The sequence below is a fragment of the Lichenostomus cassidix genome, chromosome 20 (assembly GCF_008360975.1).
Source record: "Lichenostomus cassidix isolate B80296 chromosome 20, HeHo_3.0, whole genome shotgun sequence".
Classification (NCBI taxonomy): domain Eukaryota; kingdom Metazoa; phylum Chordata; class Aves; order Passeriformes; family Meliphagidae; genus Lichenostomus; species Lichenostomus cassidix.
The window spans coordinates 7,740,989-7,756,587 of record NC_139500.1 but is presented as its reverse complement, the minus strand read 5'-3'; the positions used below and the strand labels follow the sequence as shown (position 1 = coordinate 7,756,587).

Here is a 15,599-nt window from a genome sequence, read left to right as displayed (position 1 = left end):
GAATTACTGCTGTTGTGTTTTATTTTAAGTGCTGCTCATGTGTTTGGTGATTTGATTAATGTGTTCTTCAAATCAGTGAGATGCTGAGGGCTGTGCCCTGATGTCTCTCTTGTTCCTTCCTTCATAGGCTAAGATGCCTTTTGATGCCAACAAGCTGTACTGCAGCGAGGTGCTGGCGATTCTGCTCCAGAATAATGATGGTGAGCCATGCCTGCCATATCTCTGTCTTGTGAGGGCAGCATCCAGGCTTTTCTCAGATCACAGCAGTCCTTTTCTGCCTCCAGCTCCCCTTTGCTGGCTTCACTCTCCCTCATGTGCTCTTTCGCCTCCACCCTCTCCTTCTCTGCAGCTTTTGTGCTCTGTCAAGCTGTATTGATTTTGTTTGCTGATGTATCAGTGTTAGATGGCTGTAAAATCTGACAGTTAGCTTCATTTTTCTCTTTCTTTTCCCCCTTCCCCCCACCTCCGTCTAGACAACAGAGAATTGCTTGGGGAGCTGGATGGGATCGATGTGCTGCTTCAGCAGTTATCTGTGAGTAATTCCCACATGCCTTCTCTTCCACCGGGAGACTGCTGGGCTGGGTGGGAGGGGTGGAAAATATCCAGGGTGCAGTGCTGTCCTAGCAGTGCCTTATTTTTGGTGAAGTATAGTCCCCAAACACCTTCCATGTATGTGTCATCCATGCTCAGTGAGATTAATCCCTTTTGTAAAGATGTTAATGCTGAGGTACACAGAAGTTAAATTATTTCACTATTTTTTAATGCCAAGTTGGAGATAGGCAGGGTTGGAATTGGTCCTTCTTCAGCATGCTCCACTCCAAGCACAGGGCTGCCCATGTTTAAGCTGGCTGAAGGTAATGTGTTCATAGCTTGCTTGTATTTCTTCAGGTAGTGCTGTCTGCAGCACATCAGGTATGAATTGTGTAGGAATTCTCTGGTAATCAGTTTATTCACATACTTGAGTGTGAATTTGCCCTTCCCCTTGGAGGCCCTGTGTATCACCCTTTAAATCCTGCATCAGGATCCTGCATGTTTGTGGCTGCACAGTCAGGAGAGCAAAGGGCAGTACCTGCAGAGAGGATGCAGCAAGGACCTGTGTGATCACTGGCTGACACCTGTCAGGTGCTGGAGCTTTTGGTGCAAACTCTTCAAGTGTGTTCTGCAACAGCATGGCTAATTTTGCTTTCTTTGTCACGCAGGTGTTTAAACGGCACAATCCGAGTACAGCAGAGGAACAGGAGATGATGGAGAACCTGTTTGACTCCCTTTGCTCCTGCCTAATGCTCAGCTCCAATCGTGATCGCTTCCTGAAGGGTGAGGGTCTGCAGCTGATGAACCTGATGCTCAGGTACCTCTTCAGCATTGTGATTTCCTTCCTGCTTTTCATGTGCCAACACGTATTCTGGCTAGATACTTGTGGTTTTATTATAAAAGCTCTGTGTTAGGGTGTTTGTCTGTCTTCTCTTTAGTTTGTTCTAGCTGGTAGGCTGGACCTTCTCAGACATGGAATCTCCCCTTTTTGTCTTTAACTTTGTTTCTTAAGAACTGGGGTTGCCACAGTGGCTGCTGGAAAGCAGCAGTGCAGATCTTTCATCTAGAGAGAATGCTGTAGGTCAGGCCACTAACTCTCTAAGGATTTAAATTACCTCTATGAGTGCAGGAGAGAACATTTGGATGTCTCTAGGGAAGACATTTTCCCCTTTTGTTCCCCAGTTCAGGCTCCACTGTGTTGTGTAGCCTCTGAGCTGATGAATTTTTGTGGATGCTGATACCAAAATTACTTTTGTGAATGGGGCATGAGTTTGCATTCCTTGTGCTGTGCTTTGCCACCACACCCTGAACCTCTGGGGCTTCTCTTCTCTCTCTTCACTTTTCCTTGCTGGCCTGGCACCGACTTGTGTCTGCTGGGCTGTCTGGCTCCCCAGAGCTGTGGGAGGGCACAGCGGGCTTCGTCTGGCTGTCCCCAGAGTGCCAGGCTGTGTGCTGGTGGGTTAGCAAACACCAGCCAGGAATGCTGAGCTCCTGCAGCTCAGGGCTGGGGAATATGCGGCAGCAGGGAACTGAATAAATAACCCAACGTGGATTATTCAAATAGGAACACTGGGTTTTCTTGCGGCTAATTAAGGAAAAGCTCCAAAACTAAGAACAGGAGGGAGGCCTCCCTTTGCCTGGAGTCCTAAGCTGCTAAACCAGCCTTGCAGAACTAATTAGTTGGAGTTCTTGTGGCATGTGGATGGGACTCAGTGTTTGGATTTTTAACAGCTTTTTACTCATTTTTTGACTCTACTGTTTACCACTCTTTGTACCAGGATCCCAGCTGGAAAATTATGACAAGAGGAAAATTTCTTCTTGGATGCATTTGCCCCCCACAGTAGTTGCAAAGGGGTTGGGAGGGACAGGGTGTGATGGATCTCTCAGTAGTAACTCTGTCTGATAGACAGAGTTTCCAAGACTTCACTCTGTGGATTCTACAGTTTGAGTGGGATTGGTAAAGGGACAATGGAAAAAAACGAAACACAGAATTCACAGAATTTGTGAACAGTAGTGACAGAAGCTTCTAGAACAATTCACAGAATTTGTTCTAGAAGCTTCTGTCACTACTGTCCACAGTCATGTACTATACTGACAGCTGATTATTTTATCTTTTTTTTAACTCTTCAAGTCTAGTTCTAGTGCTTAGAAGCTCTCCCAGGTGCTCAGTTTTTCTTGGACAGCGTGACTTAGATGGCGACAATCTGGTGTTGTAAATAGGGAGTGAATGTGGATAGTTGTGATCTGGAGCTGAACATCTGTATCTTCTTGATACCTTAATGACAAACAACAGAGAGCAGACATGCCATTCAGTTGTGATTGACAACCTCACCCACAAACAAGGCAGAGTATTTTTCTTTCCTGTTGGTGTCCTCTGATGGCCGGGGGCAGAGATCTGTTATTTTTTGGTTTTACTTCGGAGGTGGTTAATCACTGTGCCACAGCCTGAAAGGACAAATAGGCAAAGTTGAAAGTGTATTGACATGATGTGAGATAGATAAGCTGTGTGAGAATAAAGATATCAGGCTTGAATCTCCATTACTGTCGTAGGGAACATGGCATTCTGTGTCTTGTGCTGCCCAATCCATCCAGCCAAGTCGTTCCATTATTGATGGTTGTGCACACAGACCTGCAGAGAGCTGCAGCCACTTTTGATCAGTATTTAATGTGTCTGTGATATTCCTACAGATAGTAATGCGAACAGGATGATTTTTGTTGTGCTGAGCCTTAAAATGCATGGCCAAGAGCAAAAGGTGATGTGGTATCATGGGAACTTCTCCCAGTTTATGGGGAGACAGTGGTAATGCTTGAAAATGAGCCTGATGGGGCTGATGTGGCTTGTTCATGTCCTTGGCCAGACAGGTCATGGACTTGTGCTGTGGTCTGGGACTTGCAGTTGGCCCTGAAGGAACTGGGGCTTCACCAAGGAGGTACATAGGAGTGAGCAGAGGGTCTGGGAGAAGAGCTGGTGGCAGCAGAAGGTGAAGGAGGTAGTTTGGAAGTAGAACGAGAGCAGGGCGATATATTATTTCATTTGCATCTCTGCACCAAGGGAGGCTTGTTTATTTTATGTAGCATCTTTATCAAAAACAGTTTATCAAGGTGGTGGCCACCAGCAGAAAGTTTAGAAATACCCTTTAGAATTAAACTAAATTTTCTTTTTAGGTCAGAAGGTACTTTTAGTGCTCAATCCCTTGGCCTTGCCGTAGTAACCTAACTGCAGCTTAGCCAAAATAGAGGAAACCAGGCTTGTCCTGTCAGCACCCTGGTGCACACTGACAGGCAGCTTATTGCTCTGGCTGTAGAGTTGTGTTGGGTTTGAGGAGATGCAGCCGTGCTGCTCCCGGGGAATGTGTCAGGGAGATTCTCTGTTGTTCAGGGAAAATGACGTGTGGCTTTCCCAGTTATTAACTGAGGAGCATGTGTATGCACAGAGGCAAATGCAACCCTGGGAGCTCACAGAGACCTGTATCACTTGGGCCACACAGTGTTCTATCCTGCAGCTATGCTGGGACTTTTCTTGACCCTCAATAACAGCTTTTGTCTCCTGTACAGCAAAACGAGGTGAAAACAGACAACTCCATATGGCTCCCTGAAGCTTTTCTGTAGCTATTTCAGGGTATATTTTTTTATGATTATTAAAATCTTTTTATGTTTTCTTGTCCTGCTGTTCCTAATGACCCCTGGAAACATAAGCTGTCTCTTTACTAAATCTTCTGGTTAATTAAACGGAACCATTTTATGCACACTTTCCCAGGAAATCTAGTGTTCTGCTTTTACTGGTATTTTGGAAAGTCAGAGGCTATGTTCTGCTTATGTGGAAAGTCCAAATAATGTCAGCACCTCTTCTTTCTGAAATAATAGATGTACCAAAAGATTTGTCTCAGATGTAAAGGTGTTAAAAGGAGGAAAACAATGGTCAGTGAATCAAGTTGTAATTCAGAGTTCCCATGAACACTTAGGCTCCTCCCCATTTGGTGATTCTCATGTTTGCTTGTCTGTGAATTAGTGTTCAACTAAAAGTTCTCTCAATAAGGACAGATGAGACTAAGATAAACTGCTTGCCCTCTGGCAGAATAAATATTTCAAATAAAATCAACTCCAGACAGTCCAGGCAAGGAGCTATTGATCTCTAAAAGCCTGAACTTAAACCCAATGAATATTCCAGAGCTCAGCCCTGCACAGCCTTCCTAAATGCTGATCAATATGCAATTACTTCCCCTGAAAACATTTCTGGTGTCATCTGGCCTAAGGAGTACTTTATTTTTAGCTCTCTGTAGTGGGGATATGGGAGTGCCAAAGCACTCTCCTGCACAGCCCTTGGCTGGCAGGGGGAACTCAGAGTCTGGCTCCACACAGTGCCTTCCCACCATGGGGGTTGGAAGTGCCTGTGGCTGCACTGGGCAGGGTCTTTGTTTCAGGTTGGGGTGTTAATATATGGATGTTTTAGTTTGCATGTTGGTGGGGGCTCATGAAGTTGGCTCTCTGCAGGGAAATTGTTTTCCACAGCTCTCTGGAGGCTTTGAGGAGCCCCTGCTGATGGACACAGGTCCCAGATGGCTCAGTCTGCAGCCAGGCAGGGTCAGAGGAGATTTACAAGTGCTTGGGATGAAAGGTGGTGAGGCTTGTGACTGTCCTACCCTGGGTGAAATGTCCTCCTGGGCTGGCCTTTGGGATCATTGGAGCTCATGTTAGCTCCTACTGATTTTTAACTGGTCTGCCAGATTAATGGGCTCTATTAGCAACTAGTTCTTCAGTTCACATTTTACAAGGTGTTTTAAATTTTCCCCTGGATGGATTATAAATTCCTTTGTTTTGGTTTGAGAGGTACAGGGCAGCTGGAGATAATTTTCAGACCATTCCTGTGTTATTGATGTGAGTTATCACTATCAACATTCTGAATTAGCATTAAAACAGAGCAGCGCAGACCCCATCTGCCTCCTTCCATGTGTGGTTCCTGGTGATGGCATTTCATTATAGCTGACCCAGCTATGTTTACCAAACTTACTCCTTTATTAAATTAAGCAATTGTTTGATCTAAATCCTGATCTGTTTGATGTGACAGTATTTTGTACACAGCCCATCTTCCCATTTTGTTTTGTGCCAGTGTTTTTAAAAGGAGCGAAGAAATACCTTCTTCAGTAGCCAAGAAATAAGAAAATAAAACCATGACAATAAAATACATAAAATGAAATAAAAATAGAAAATATAAAGAAATAAAAGACATTAAAAAAAGAAATAACCAAGACAATATTATCCACCACAGTTTTGAAAAGAGTTATTGTTGATACAATGTTTTGGCTTCTAGAAGAAAAATCTTGGTTAGAGCTTGCGCACAGAGTCTTCATCTTTTCCTTGTCATGTTCCTTTCTCTTGTCTCTTTAAAGGAGTGTGGTCCAAAGCTCCTCATGTCCCTGTACAATTTAATTTGCCTCTTTCTTTTCACAGAGAGAAGAAGATTTCCCGCAGCAGTGCCCTGAAGGTGCTGGACCACGCCATGATCGGACCAGAGGGTACAGACAACTGTCACAAGTTCGTGGACATCCTTGGGCTGAGAACCATCTTCCCTCTCTTCATGAAATCACCCAAAAAGATAAAGAAAGTTGGAACAACTGAAAAAGAACATGAAGGTAGGTGTGCTTCAGATCCTTCTTTTTGCCATGGAGGAGGTGAATGGAGAGCCAGTGTCTGAAAAGTACTGCAGGGAGAAGGGAAAGGCACAACACCCATCATCTCAGGGCTCCTCCTGCAGCTTTCAGGTCTGGGTGTCCAGCCTGCTCCTTGTCACAGCTGGCTGTTGAGGGCCCACTTGTCCTGCTTGTTTTGGTATCAGCAGCTCTTGGCGATTCCATTTCGTGTGCTGTTAATAAGTTATTTTACTCCTGTAGAGTCTGTTGTTTGAAGCTCTCACTCTGATGCAAAACTCTTTTGAAAAGAGTAATGAGGCAACTACAAATGTCACCTCAAAAGCAGTGTTTTCATGGCTCTGAGCACTGAAGTGTGACTGGATGAGCATCAGACATTGCAGAAATAAACTGCATTGCTTTTGAAGTTGCTTTTTTTTCTTTTTCATATTTTTTAACTCTCTACCCTGGAAAACTCTGCTTTAACAGAGATCTGCTGTGGAGTATTACTGTGATTACTGTGTGACCTTATGCTGAGCTGAGGGGTCAGTCCCTCCTGCTCCTGGTAACATTGTCTTTCCCATTTTGTTGGTCATTGACTATGTCTTGAAAGAAACTTTAAATCACTGCCAGTGATGCTTGAGGTTTTGTACCAGTTTATTGCTCAGCTCAGTTCTGTAGAGGGTGAATATTGTCAAAAGCTGAAGAGGTGTAAGTGGGTCTCAGACATGCCTGGGATACATCCTGAACTGCTGCAGCAAACCAAGGGAAAATAGCGACAGCATGGAAGCTCTAAAATCAAATCTGCTGCTTTGGAACTGTCCTGGCAGCTCAGGTGGGATTCAGGTGTTCTCTCAGTCCCAGGAGGGAGGTGCTGTTCCTGCAGAGCTCTCTGGGTGCTGGCTGAGGCACTGGCTGGGAGTGAGCAGCTCCTTTGCCTGGCAGAGCTGCCTAGCTGGGGACAACTCCCTGGGCATCTGCTTGTCCTCCCTCCTGAGGACTAGGAATGGGCATTGGCATGGGCTGGGCATATGCATGGCAGTGGCTGCTTTCCTGGCACAGGTGGAGAGCAGAGACTCACCTGCCACCCAGCCTCAGCGCAATTCACTCCCCTGCTGACAGTTCTGGTCACTTTATCTGCCTTGTGTTACTTGTCTTGGGTAGATAGTGGTGAGGGGGAAATGCTGTCTTGTGGTCTGAGGTTTACATAATGGACTTGCAGAGATAGGTTTGGTTTCTGTAGGTTATGTAATAAAATTGCAGGTTTATGTAATGAAATAGGCAGTTGTGCTTCGATGGATTTAGGGGATGTTTTGAAATTTTCATTTGCAGTGTGAAAGTGAGGTTTGTTTAATTCTTCTCACTGAGAGAAAGCTTCAGCTGGAATAAGAGGTTCTGAGTAGAGATCTGAGTCTGTGGTTCATGTCATTGACTTAATTTTTCAGTTTTGGAAAGTGAGCTAATCTCTGTCTCATCTGCTTCTTCTGGAAATTGCAGTTGATACCTATGTGCAGTCCTGGCTGCTTTGAGGATCAGTCTGGAAAGACATGACAGGGTCAGTTCCTGACTGTTTCTGTGATAGCATGAAAAGCCAATCTGCCCTCAGAAAAATTGAGTGATCCGTGCAAACAGCCTTTGTATCACATCTCCCCGTCTCATTAACATGCAGAAGAAATGGAGAACATTAAGATGAGTCCAGAAATCAGTTCTATTAAAATAAACTCTCCCTAAAAGGCTGTGGTAGTAAGTCCAATTTTCTTTGTTTTGCATCACTGGGCAGGTGAGTTACTGAATTTCTAATGATGGGAGGTAATAGAGATATTCAACAGGGTTCCCTGGAGCCTGTCACACTGTTGTCCTGACACGGTGTAAGCAGCACAGTGTGTGCTCTTACTCTGCTGAGTGTTGCCCCAGCTATGCAGGAATTGCTCCTGGTGGGGAACATGACACAGGCTCCTGGGTGCCTCTGGCTTTAAGGGAAATGGTGCAGGTGTGGCATGATGCAACTGGTTCTCTCTGTGCTCTTCTGGTCCTAAGAACATGCTGCTTTTTGGTTATCTCTTCGTTTATTGATCAAAAAGAACGTTCATGTTCAGTCTGCTCTTGTCATCTTTTCTCATACAACTTCATCCTGTATTCAATCTGTTTTAAAAAAATTAATTAGAACAATATTCTATTAGGAGAGCTTTCATGTGTATGCCAAATTGAGGAAAAAATTCCTTTAAAGGAATCTTTGGAATGACTTTGCAGCAGTGGCATCAGTATTTATTTAAGGCAGTTCTGAGAAGCTGGGCTGTACTCACCCTCACTGCGTTGCTGTTGGGATGGTGTCAGCCTGGGACAAACACAAAATCCTCAGTGGGCTCTGAAACCTGGGGCCTAATTACAGCTGCTTAAAGGACAGCCTTGCTAAAATACTCCAGCACTGGGTGAGGTACTAACAGCTCTGCCAAAGGGTTTGTCCTGCCTGTCCCTTTGTCTGCAATGGCTGAAGTGGCACCAGGCTGGGGGTCCTGGCACCCGCTGTGGCTCCAGGTGCTTCACCTCCCACAGGACATCCAGTGCTGCATCTCTAGAGCACCAGATTTTCTGTATGTATCTGATGGTTGTAGGAAAATATCCCCTTGTCTTCATTTTGTATCAGGGTTGCTATTTGCATAAAAGATAGTCTATAAAACCATGTTTGGTTTATTGTCTCTAAGGCGGTGTTCTGAATGTGACAAAATAATAAATACCCTGGTGAAAAAAAATCTCAATGTGACTTGCTGAGCTTTTATTTATTGCAGAAATTTATAATCCAAATTAAATTTGATAAAAGTAACTTCTCTGTAATGTATTTCTTCCTTTCTAAATGCTAGCATAAAGGTGTCAGTGCTGGTTAGCTACATTTTAAACACTGTCAGTGTTAAAAAATTATTTTACTCTTGGGAGTCTGTGAACAATTTAAATCCAAACTGCATGTATTTATGCTTTATGTACACTATGTAATTAGGAAAAAAGGAAGGGAAAATTTCTTAACCATCTTTATGGATGATCTGAGCCTGAAGATTGGGCCTGTGGTGTCTAACTAAGTGCACATTATCTACACTTGAATTTTGCCTGTGTTTGTACAGATCATTATATTAGGATATTAGGTTTGGGAGAAAAAACTCATTGGAAGCAATTTCCCTTTTTCTGAGGCAGTGAAGCAACTCAAACTAGAAATATTTTGCCGCTGAAGACAGAAACAGCTTAGAGTTTTCCTGTGTCTGTGAGGTCACAATAATCATGTAAGTGCCCAGCTGGGTTGGACAGCCACAAAGAGAACCAGCCTGACTGTGTAGGAGGTGCCATGTCATGGTTCTGTGTTGTGAGCTGGTTGAACAGAGAGGTCCCTTTAGTGTCTGTGATTGCAGGGAATGGACTGGAATCTGGGTCTGGGTGGTTCTTGGCATGAATAGAGGGTAAGATTTTAAGTAACAATTCAGTGTTGTGACTTTTGAAATGTGGGGGCTGCTTTACAAGCATCTGCATTCCCAAAACCTTCCCATTGCAGAGCTGAGGGTCAGAGTGTCATCCCTGTCCACAAGGGTGCAGTGGCTCTTGGCACAGTCAAGTCACAGTATTGGATGCTGTCTTGAAATTCTTGAGCAGTCTCACTGAGCTAAAAATGGAGAAAACACAAATTCCTCCTGAATTAGAGAGTCTGTAGTGAAGCAATCATAGCTGGCTCGACAGGCTGTATATCCTCCTGCTCTTTCTCAGGATGGTTATTTGCAGCCGAGTTTTGCTCACTTGGAGAGTGTAATGAACTATAAAAGGATGTTTGTCCAATTCATCTTCATTTAAATGCCTTCTCTTGTCTGAGATGTCAGTTTTACTTAGGAATGCTTAATTTGATAACCTGAGAATTAGTTCAGCCAATTTCCAAAGGAGAATTCCTATCGCTGGGGTGTTTTGCTTGTTTGCCCTCTATCAATAACAAAGCCTCTTTTGGAGATCCTCAGCTATACCCTCCCTTTAAAAACAACAACAAAACCCATTTCTTAGTAAATATACTCTTACTCCTTTGTGACATGCACTAAAAGCAGCAGAGCCCTTGGAATGAATCTCTGCTGCAGAACCAGGTTCCCTGGGCATGGGAAAGTGAAAAGCCAGCAGCAGAAACACGGCCTGATAAGGAGTTATCTGTATTAACTAAACACCCTCTGCCAGACAGCAGCAAGTGTTTTTCTTATGGTGGTCTTGAGGAGTGAGCACCCGGGGAAAGCATCAGTCTGTTTAAACAGAACTTTATTATGCCAATTTGTTATTTCACCATCACCCTCCGACAGGAACCTGTGATTTGAGTGAGCCATGATGCCGAGAACACGGTTAAATTTATCTCAATTAAAGTGAGCGTGCTCTGTTGCAAGAACATCAGAAAAATAAACTTTCTCAGTCAATAGAAAGAATTTTGTTTTATGTTCAGCTTGATGACTGGATCCAGCTCACCAGGGCTGTTGAATGTGGAGCTTTTCCAATCCTCCCAGGCTCCCCTTTACCCATCCATAAAATTGGTGTTTCTTGCTTGTACCAGTGTTTTAAGATAAGATTTTTCTTGGCAAAATCTAGTGATACTTTAGGGGGTTACTCTTCTAAAATGCAGATTATTAATGCACATGAAAACAAGTCAGGTTATCAGATGCTACACTATTGGAATAGCACAACCCAGTGCCACCTGTAATCCTGGGACAGGCTGATGGCTTCATCCAGGTTTCCCAGCAGCCATAAAGCCACAGAGTTGTGTGTGTAGGAGGGGTAGAAGCATCTCAAAGAGCTGGCTTGCTTTTTTCTAGTATTTTCCTGTTCCTAATTAGAATCTACAATTTATTTTAAGCATTCTTTGCAGGACAGAAGGCTCTTAAATGTGTTCTGCAGGGTTCACCAGATCATCCAATGGGCTGCTGTCCCTGGCATCCAGAGCTGCCCACTGTCCCCTTCCTGCAGTATGATGCTTGCCTCCTCTTCCTCACTGTTGAGCGTCCTCCCCTGCCAGGCAGATGTCCATTATAATGAGATGTAAAAAGGAAAAAAAAAAAGAAAAAGGGGGGGTGGGGATAATAAAGGCAGAGGAGTGTAATGTTACAGCTTGATTTGACAGGACCTCCTGCTGCTGCAGCTGCCAGTGCCAGCCATGGAATAGATTAATCTGTATTCCAACACGCCGCGCTGAAGTCAAGATCGATCTAATTAGGGTGTTTTAAACACTGCTTGCATGCTGAAGTCTCTGTGCCTGTCTGGAGAGAGAAAGGCTCCTGAGAGCTTGGGGTGATTCTGGGCTAAGCAGGACCCTGGTGATGCTGTGGGAAGCACATGGGCTATGACCTCCTAGAGTCAGGGATGTGTCTGGCATGGTGTCCTGCAGGATTGGGTTCATGGGGAGTGGCAGGGCTTGAAGGTGAGCCAGCCATGGGGCAGCAGCAGTGCTACTGGCTGATGAGACAGAAGCCTTCCATCCTCACACATTGATGAATTTTAGGGGATTTTGGGATGTTTGCATAAAAAAAGTTGTTCTTGATGCATAGTAGCTGCCAGCTGGTACCTGTTATTTTTGTGAAGGCAGGTGGTGCTGAGCACACCTCACCTTTGTGGTGCTGAGCACAGCTCAGTTTGATGTTTGCTTCTCAAAGGAATCACATTTAGTCGTTCTTTGAAATGGGGCTCAGCAGCAACCTCTGCCTCTGGCCTTGTCTGTGCGCTCCCTGGAAGTGATGCGTTTTGTGCAGGTGCTGTGGACTTTGGCTGAGTGTTACATTCTTAGGGACAAACTCCTAGAATATTCTGTACCAGGGAGGCTGCCTGTGGCTTCACCCTGGGGCAATGCACAGCTCGTGGCCTCTGTCTGCACTGAGATCAAAGCTGGGCAGCTTCGTTCTGGGGACTCAGAACAGCACCAGCCACTCATCATTTCCCAACGGAGATCTGACCCTGAGCAAATATTGTGTTTATGGCTTTTACAATGTTGCACATGGGAGATGGAGATTGGGTCAGTCCGTGGGAAAATGGTGAGACCCCATCTGTGGGAGCCTGCACCCCAAGGTTAGTGTTTCTGCCTTCCCAAGGCTGTGCAAACACTTTAATCCATCAAATCGTGGATTCAGCCACTCATCCCATCAGGCTTTGCCGTCATTTTGGTCAGTGTCCTTGCCCATGGATGCTTGTGTTTCTTGGGTCAGGACTTACATCAAATCAAGGCATAGCCTTGATTTTGAGGAGGCAGCATAAAGCACACTAGTGCATTTTTTTCCAGGAAGCTGATAAAAAGCCAGTTTAGATAGTTCAGAAATACTTCTGTAAAATATTTCTCTGAACATTTTGACTAGGCAACTAAATATTTCCTGGATTTTCTGCAGTGATACGTTGAAAGAATAACCTTGTTCTCAAAATCTCTGTGTCAGCTCCTTTAGACTTGTCAGTAGTTTTAAAGATTTTATTGATAAAATGGATAAATATCTGCATATGACCACCAAAGCAAAAATGATGGCTAAAATACATTTCCTAGTAAAGGAATATTAGAAAAAAAGCAATGAAGATAGATCATTGGTGAGAATACTACTACTAAAATGCTGTGTCAACACTTCCAAAAAAAGAAGGCTGGGGAAAAAAATAGTGTGACATACAAAATGCTGGCTTCTTCCTAAACTAGCAGAGCGTATGTTCGGATATATAGGGGAAAAAAAATTCTTCGTTTTTTTGTATTTCTTTCACCATAAGAAAACGGGATCTCGCAACAACTTGAAGGTTTTTACAACACTTTTAATGTCAACACTTAATTTGGTGTTGCCTTTTGTGGAGTAGCAGTTTCTGTGCAGTGAGAGCATGCACTGGCACCCCCTGAGCCATCCTTCACCCCCGTTAGCCTGTCGGAATGACGGAGCAGCCACACGGTGCGGCCACCCGATAAACCTGTTATCTGCCTGCTCCTCCTGCCGGCAGCACTCCCAATCTCCTTGGAACATGAAAAATTGACACCACCTCAGGCAGAAATCTGTTTCGAAAAGGAAGCTCCATTTATAAGCAGCTAATGAAATGGGGAGGGGGGGCTGCATGCGCCTGTGCAGCCTCTCCTCGTGCTGCCCTTGTGCAGGATGCAGATAATCCGTGCAGCAGGGAGCACAGACACCCTGGCCAGGCAGCCCGAGTGCCCTCACCTTCCAGGGCCCGGGCAGAGCAGGAGCTCCCAGCAAACACAGTGGTGTTGCTCATTCTTTGTGCTGGACTGATCAATCAAGGCTGCTCATGGCTTCAGGATGGGCAGTGCTGAGGAAGTGCATGGTATGACAGCAATAAGATGGTGATCCCTCTCTGCACGCTGTGTTTCCCCCTCTGAAAATATCAAAACTTGAGGCCCCTTTGCTCTGCACCACCATGGGTGAAGAAGTGTTTGTGGCCATTAATTTTCATCAGTGTTAATCAGCAAGATTACAGTGAGGACATCTTGGAGAAGCTGGAGTGTCTAAACCACCAGCTCTGTGTTTAATGCAGACCTGCAGGTGGAAAGTAGTACTGAGTGGTTTGGAAAGGGAGAGAAACTCAAGCCCTTCTTCTTTGCCTTGCACTATTGTGCTTGGGCTCGAGGCGAGTGGCTCAGTTACCTCTCAGAGTGGTGGGACATTGATGCAGGTGTCTCCTGTATGCTTGCAGCCTTGACTTTTTACTTGTCTCCTTGGTTTGTGCTGAGAAATATGACCCCCAAGTGCAATTGAGAAGGCTGTAAACATGTTTATTTGGTCGTTCCTGGTTTGTTGTGGCCCATTTATATTCATTGATGGGATTTTCTGTAAGTGAAAGTGGTTGGTTTGAGGATTTTTCCACTAGCTCATACCACTTCATTCTCTGCAGGATAACAGTTATTCCCTTTCCCCAGCTCTCTTGTTTCAGTAGCTGTCCCTGCTTTGGTGACCTGAGGGTCATTTGGGTGTCAGTGCTGGCTTTGGCCATGGCTCCTTTAGGCCCAAAAGAGGAGGCAGCATGTGGTGGCTTTAGGCTGTGATGGAGGGTCCCAAAACATGTGCACTGCTGGGCAGGTGCATGGCCTGGGGAGGAAACCAGGGTGGAACTTGTGCTCTGTGTAAGGTGCTTTAGGTCCCTGAGGCAGAGGAGGAGGAGACCTCACTGGCTGGGCTGGAATGAGGAGTTATCTGTGCTCCCTGCAAACATGGCTTGTGGCTCTGTCTCCTCTCACTGTGATGGGAAGGAACCAGGGTTCTACTTATCAACAGCTACACACCAGAGTGCTAATAGTAAGTTTAATGGCATGTTACAGAGGGAAATAAGCTCCTCTTCCTGACCTCAGCATGCAGTTTTTGGTTTTTATTTCTAGAACATGTCTGTTCCATCCTGGCCTCCCTTCTGCGAAACCTGAGAGGGCAGCAGAGGACACGGTTACTGAATAAATTCACCGAGAATGACAGTGAGAAGGTGAGTGCTGAATGTGTGTCTCAGTCTCTGGGCTGCCAGGTTGGGAGGGTTCTTGATCAGGGCAGGGTGCCTGGTGCACTCACTGAGTTAGGGAAAGCCATCATCATACCTACCTGCAGAGACTTGTGCTGTCACAGACCTTTGTTCTCCCATTCACATTGTATCTACAAACTGCAAAACTGGACATTCAGTTCATGTCCTCCACATCACCTGTGCTCTTGTGTTCTGGTGTTCTTGCATATGGTAGTAGCAATTCTGTCCTGGGTTATGTCTCTGCTGAAACCTGGCCATAGAAGACAATATGTGGTGTAACATTGTGCTGGCTCTGAAATGAGGACAGCGTGGAAAGGTGCCAGTGTGTCTGGTGGAGCTCTTTTGCAGGGAGTTTAGGAGTTGCTGTGGTACACATTTAACATTCCCCACTTCTCTCCTAGGATGTTTCACTTTAGTGGTGTTTGCTCTGGGAAATTCTTCCCAAAATATTTACATGGTGGTGGATAGATCAAAGCTTTGCAGAAGAGAAATAGCAGCTTTTGCAAACCAGGGATCCCAAGGGATTTGTAAATTCTGCCACTGGGAAAATACTGGTTCCTTAGTATTCCTCATTAGTGTGTTTTAAAGGTGTTTTTCATAACCTGTTCTACCAATTGTAGATAATTACTAGATAAGATTTTAGTTGCCCTAACACAGTTCAGAGGAGACTGGGAGAGCTGGAACATCCAGCACAGATAGACAAGTCTGCTGGGGAAGCCAGGAGCCTGGAGGACCAGAGCCCAGAGAGTGAGCTGGGGACACGTGTCTGTTTGCTGCCGTTTATCTGGCACTGATGGGACTGTGTTCCCATATGGGATTACATCCAAACGCCTGCAGCCTCAGCGTGCTCATCCGACCAGCACTTGTACCCTCCTTCTGTAACATGTTCCTTCCCGGGAGGGACAGAGCTGCCTGTTGCTCTGTGAAGGCTGAAGCTGGGAGGAAAACAAAATTGCATGAAGGATTGAA

General features: G+C 45.1%; 1 protein-coding gene across 1 annotated transcript in view; it reads left to right on the top strand.

The window, feature by feature from the left end:
- Window positions 1-15,599, top strand: part of CTNNBL1 (catenin beta like 1) — a 47,462-nt gene that overhangs the window by 20,041 nt on the left and 11,822 nt on the right. The window contains exons 8-12 of the mRNA XM_085079578.1: window positions 128-200; window positions 474-532; window positions 1,200-1,348; window positions 5,980-6,161; window positions 14,500-14,597. Coding sequence (XP_084935704.1) covers window positions 128-200; window positions 474-532; window positions 1,200-1,348; window positions 5,980-6,161; window positions 14,500-14,597 — 561 coding nt within the window. The remainder of the gene's footprint in view (window positions 1-127; window positions 201-473; window positions 533-1,199; window positions 1,349-5,979; window positions 6,162-14,499; window positions 14,598-15,599) is intronic.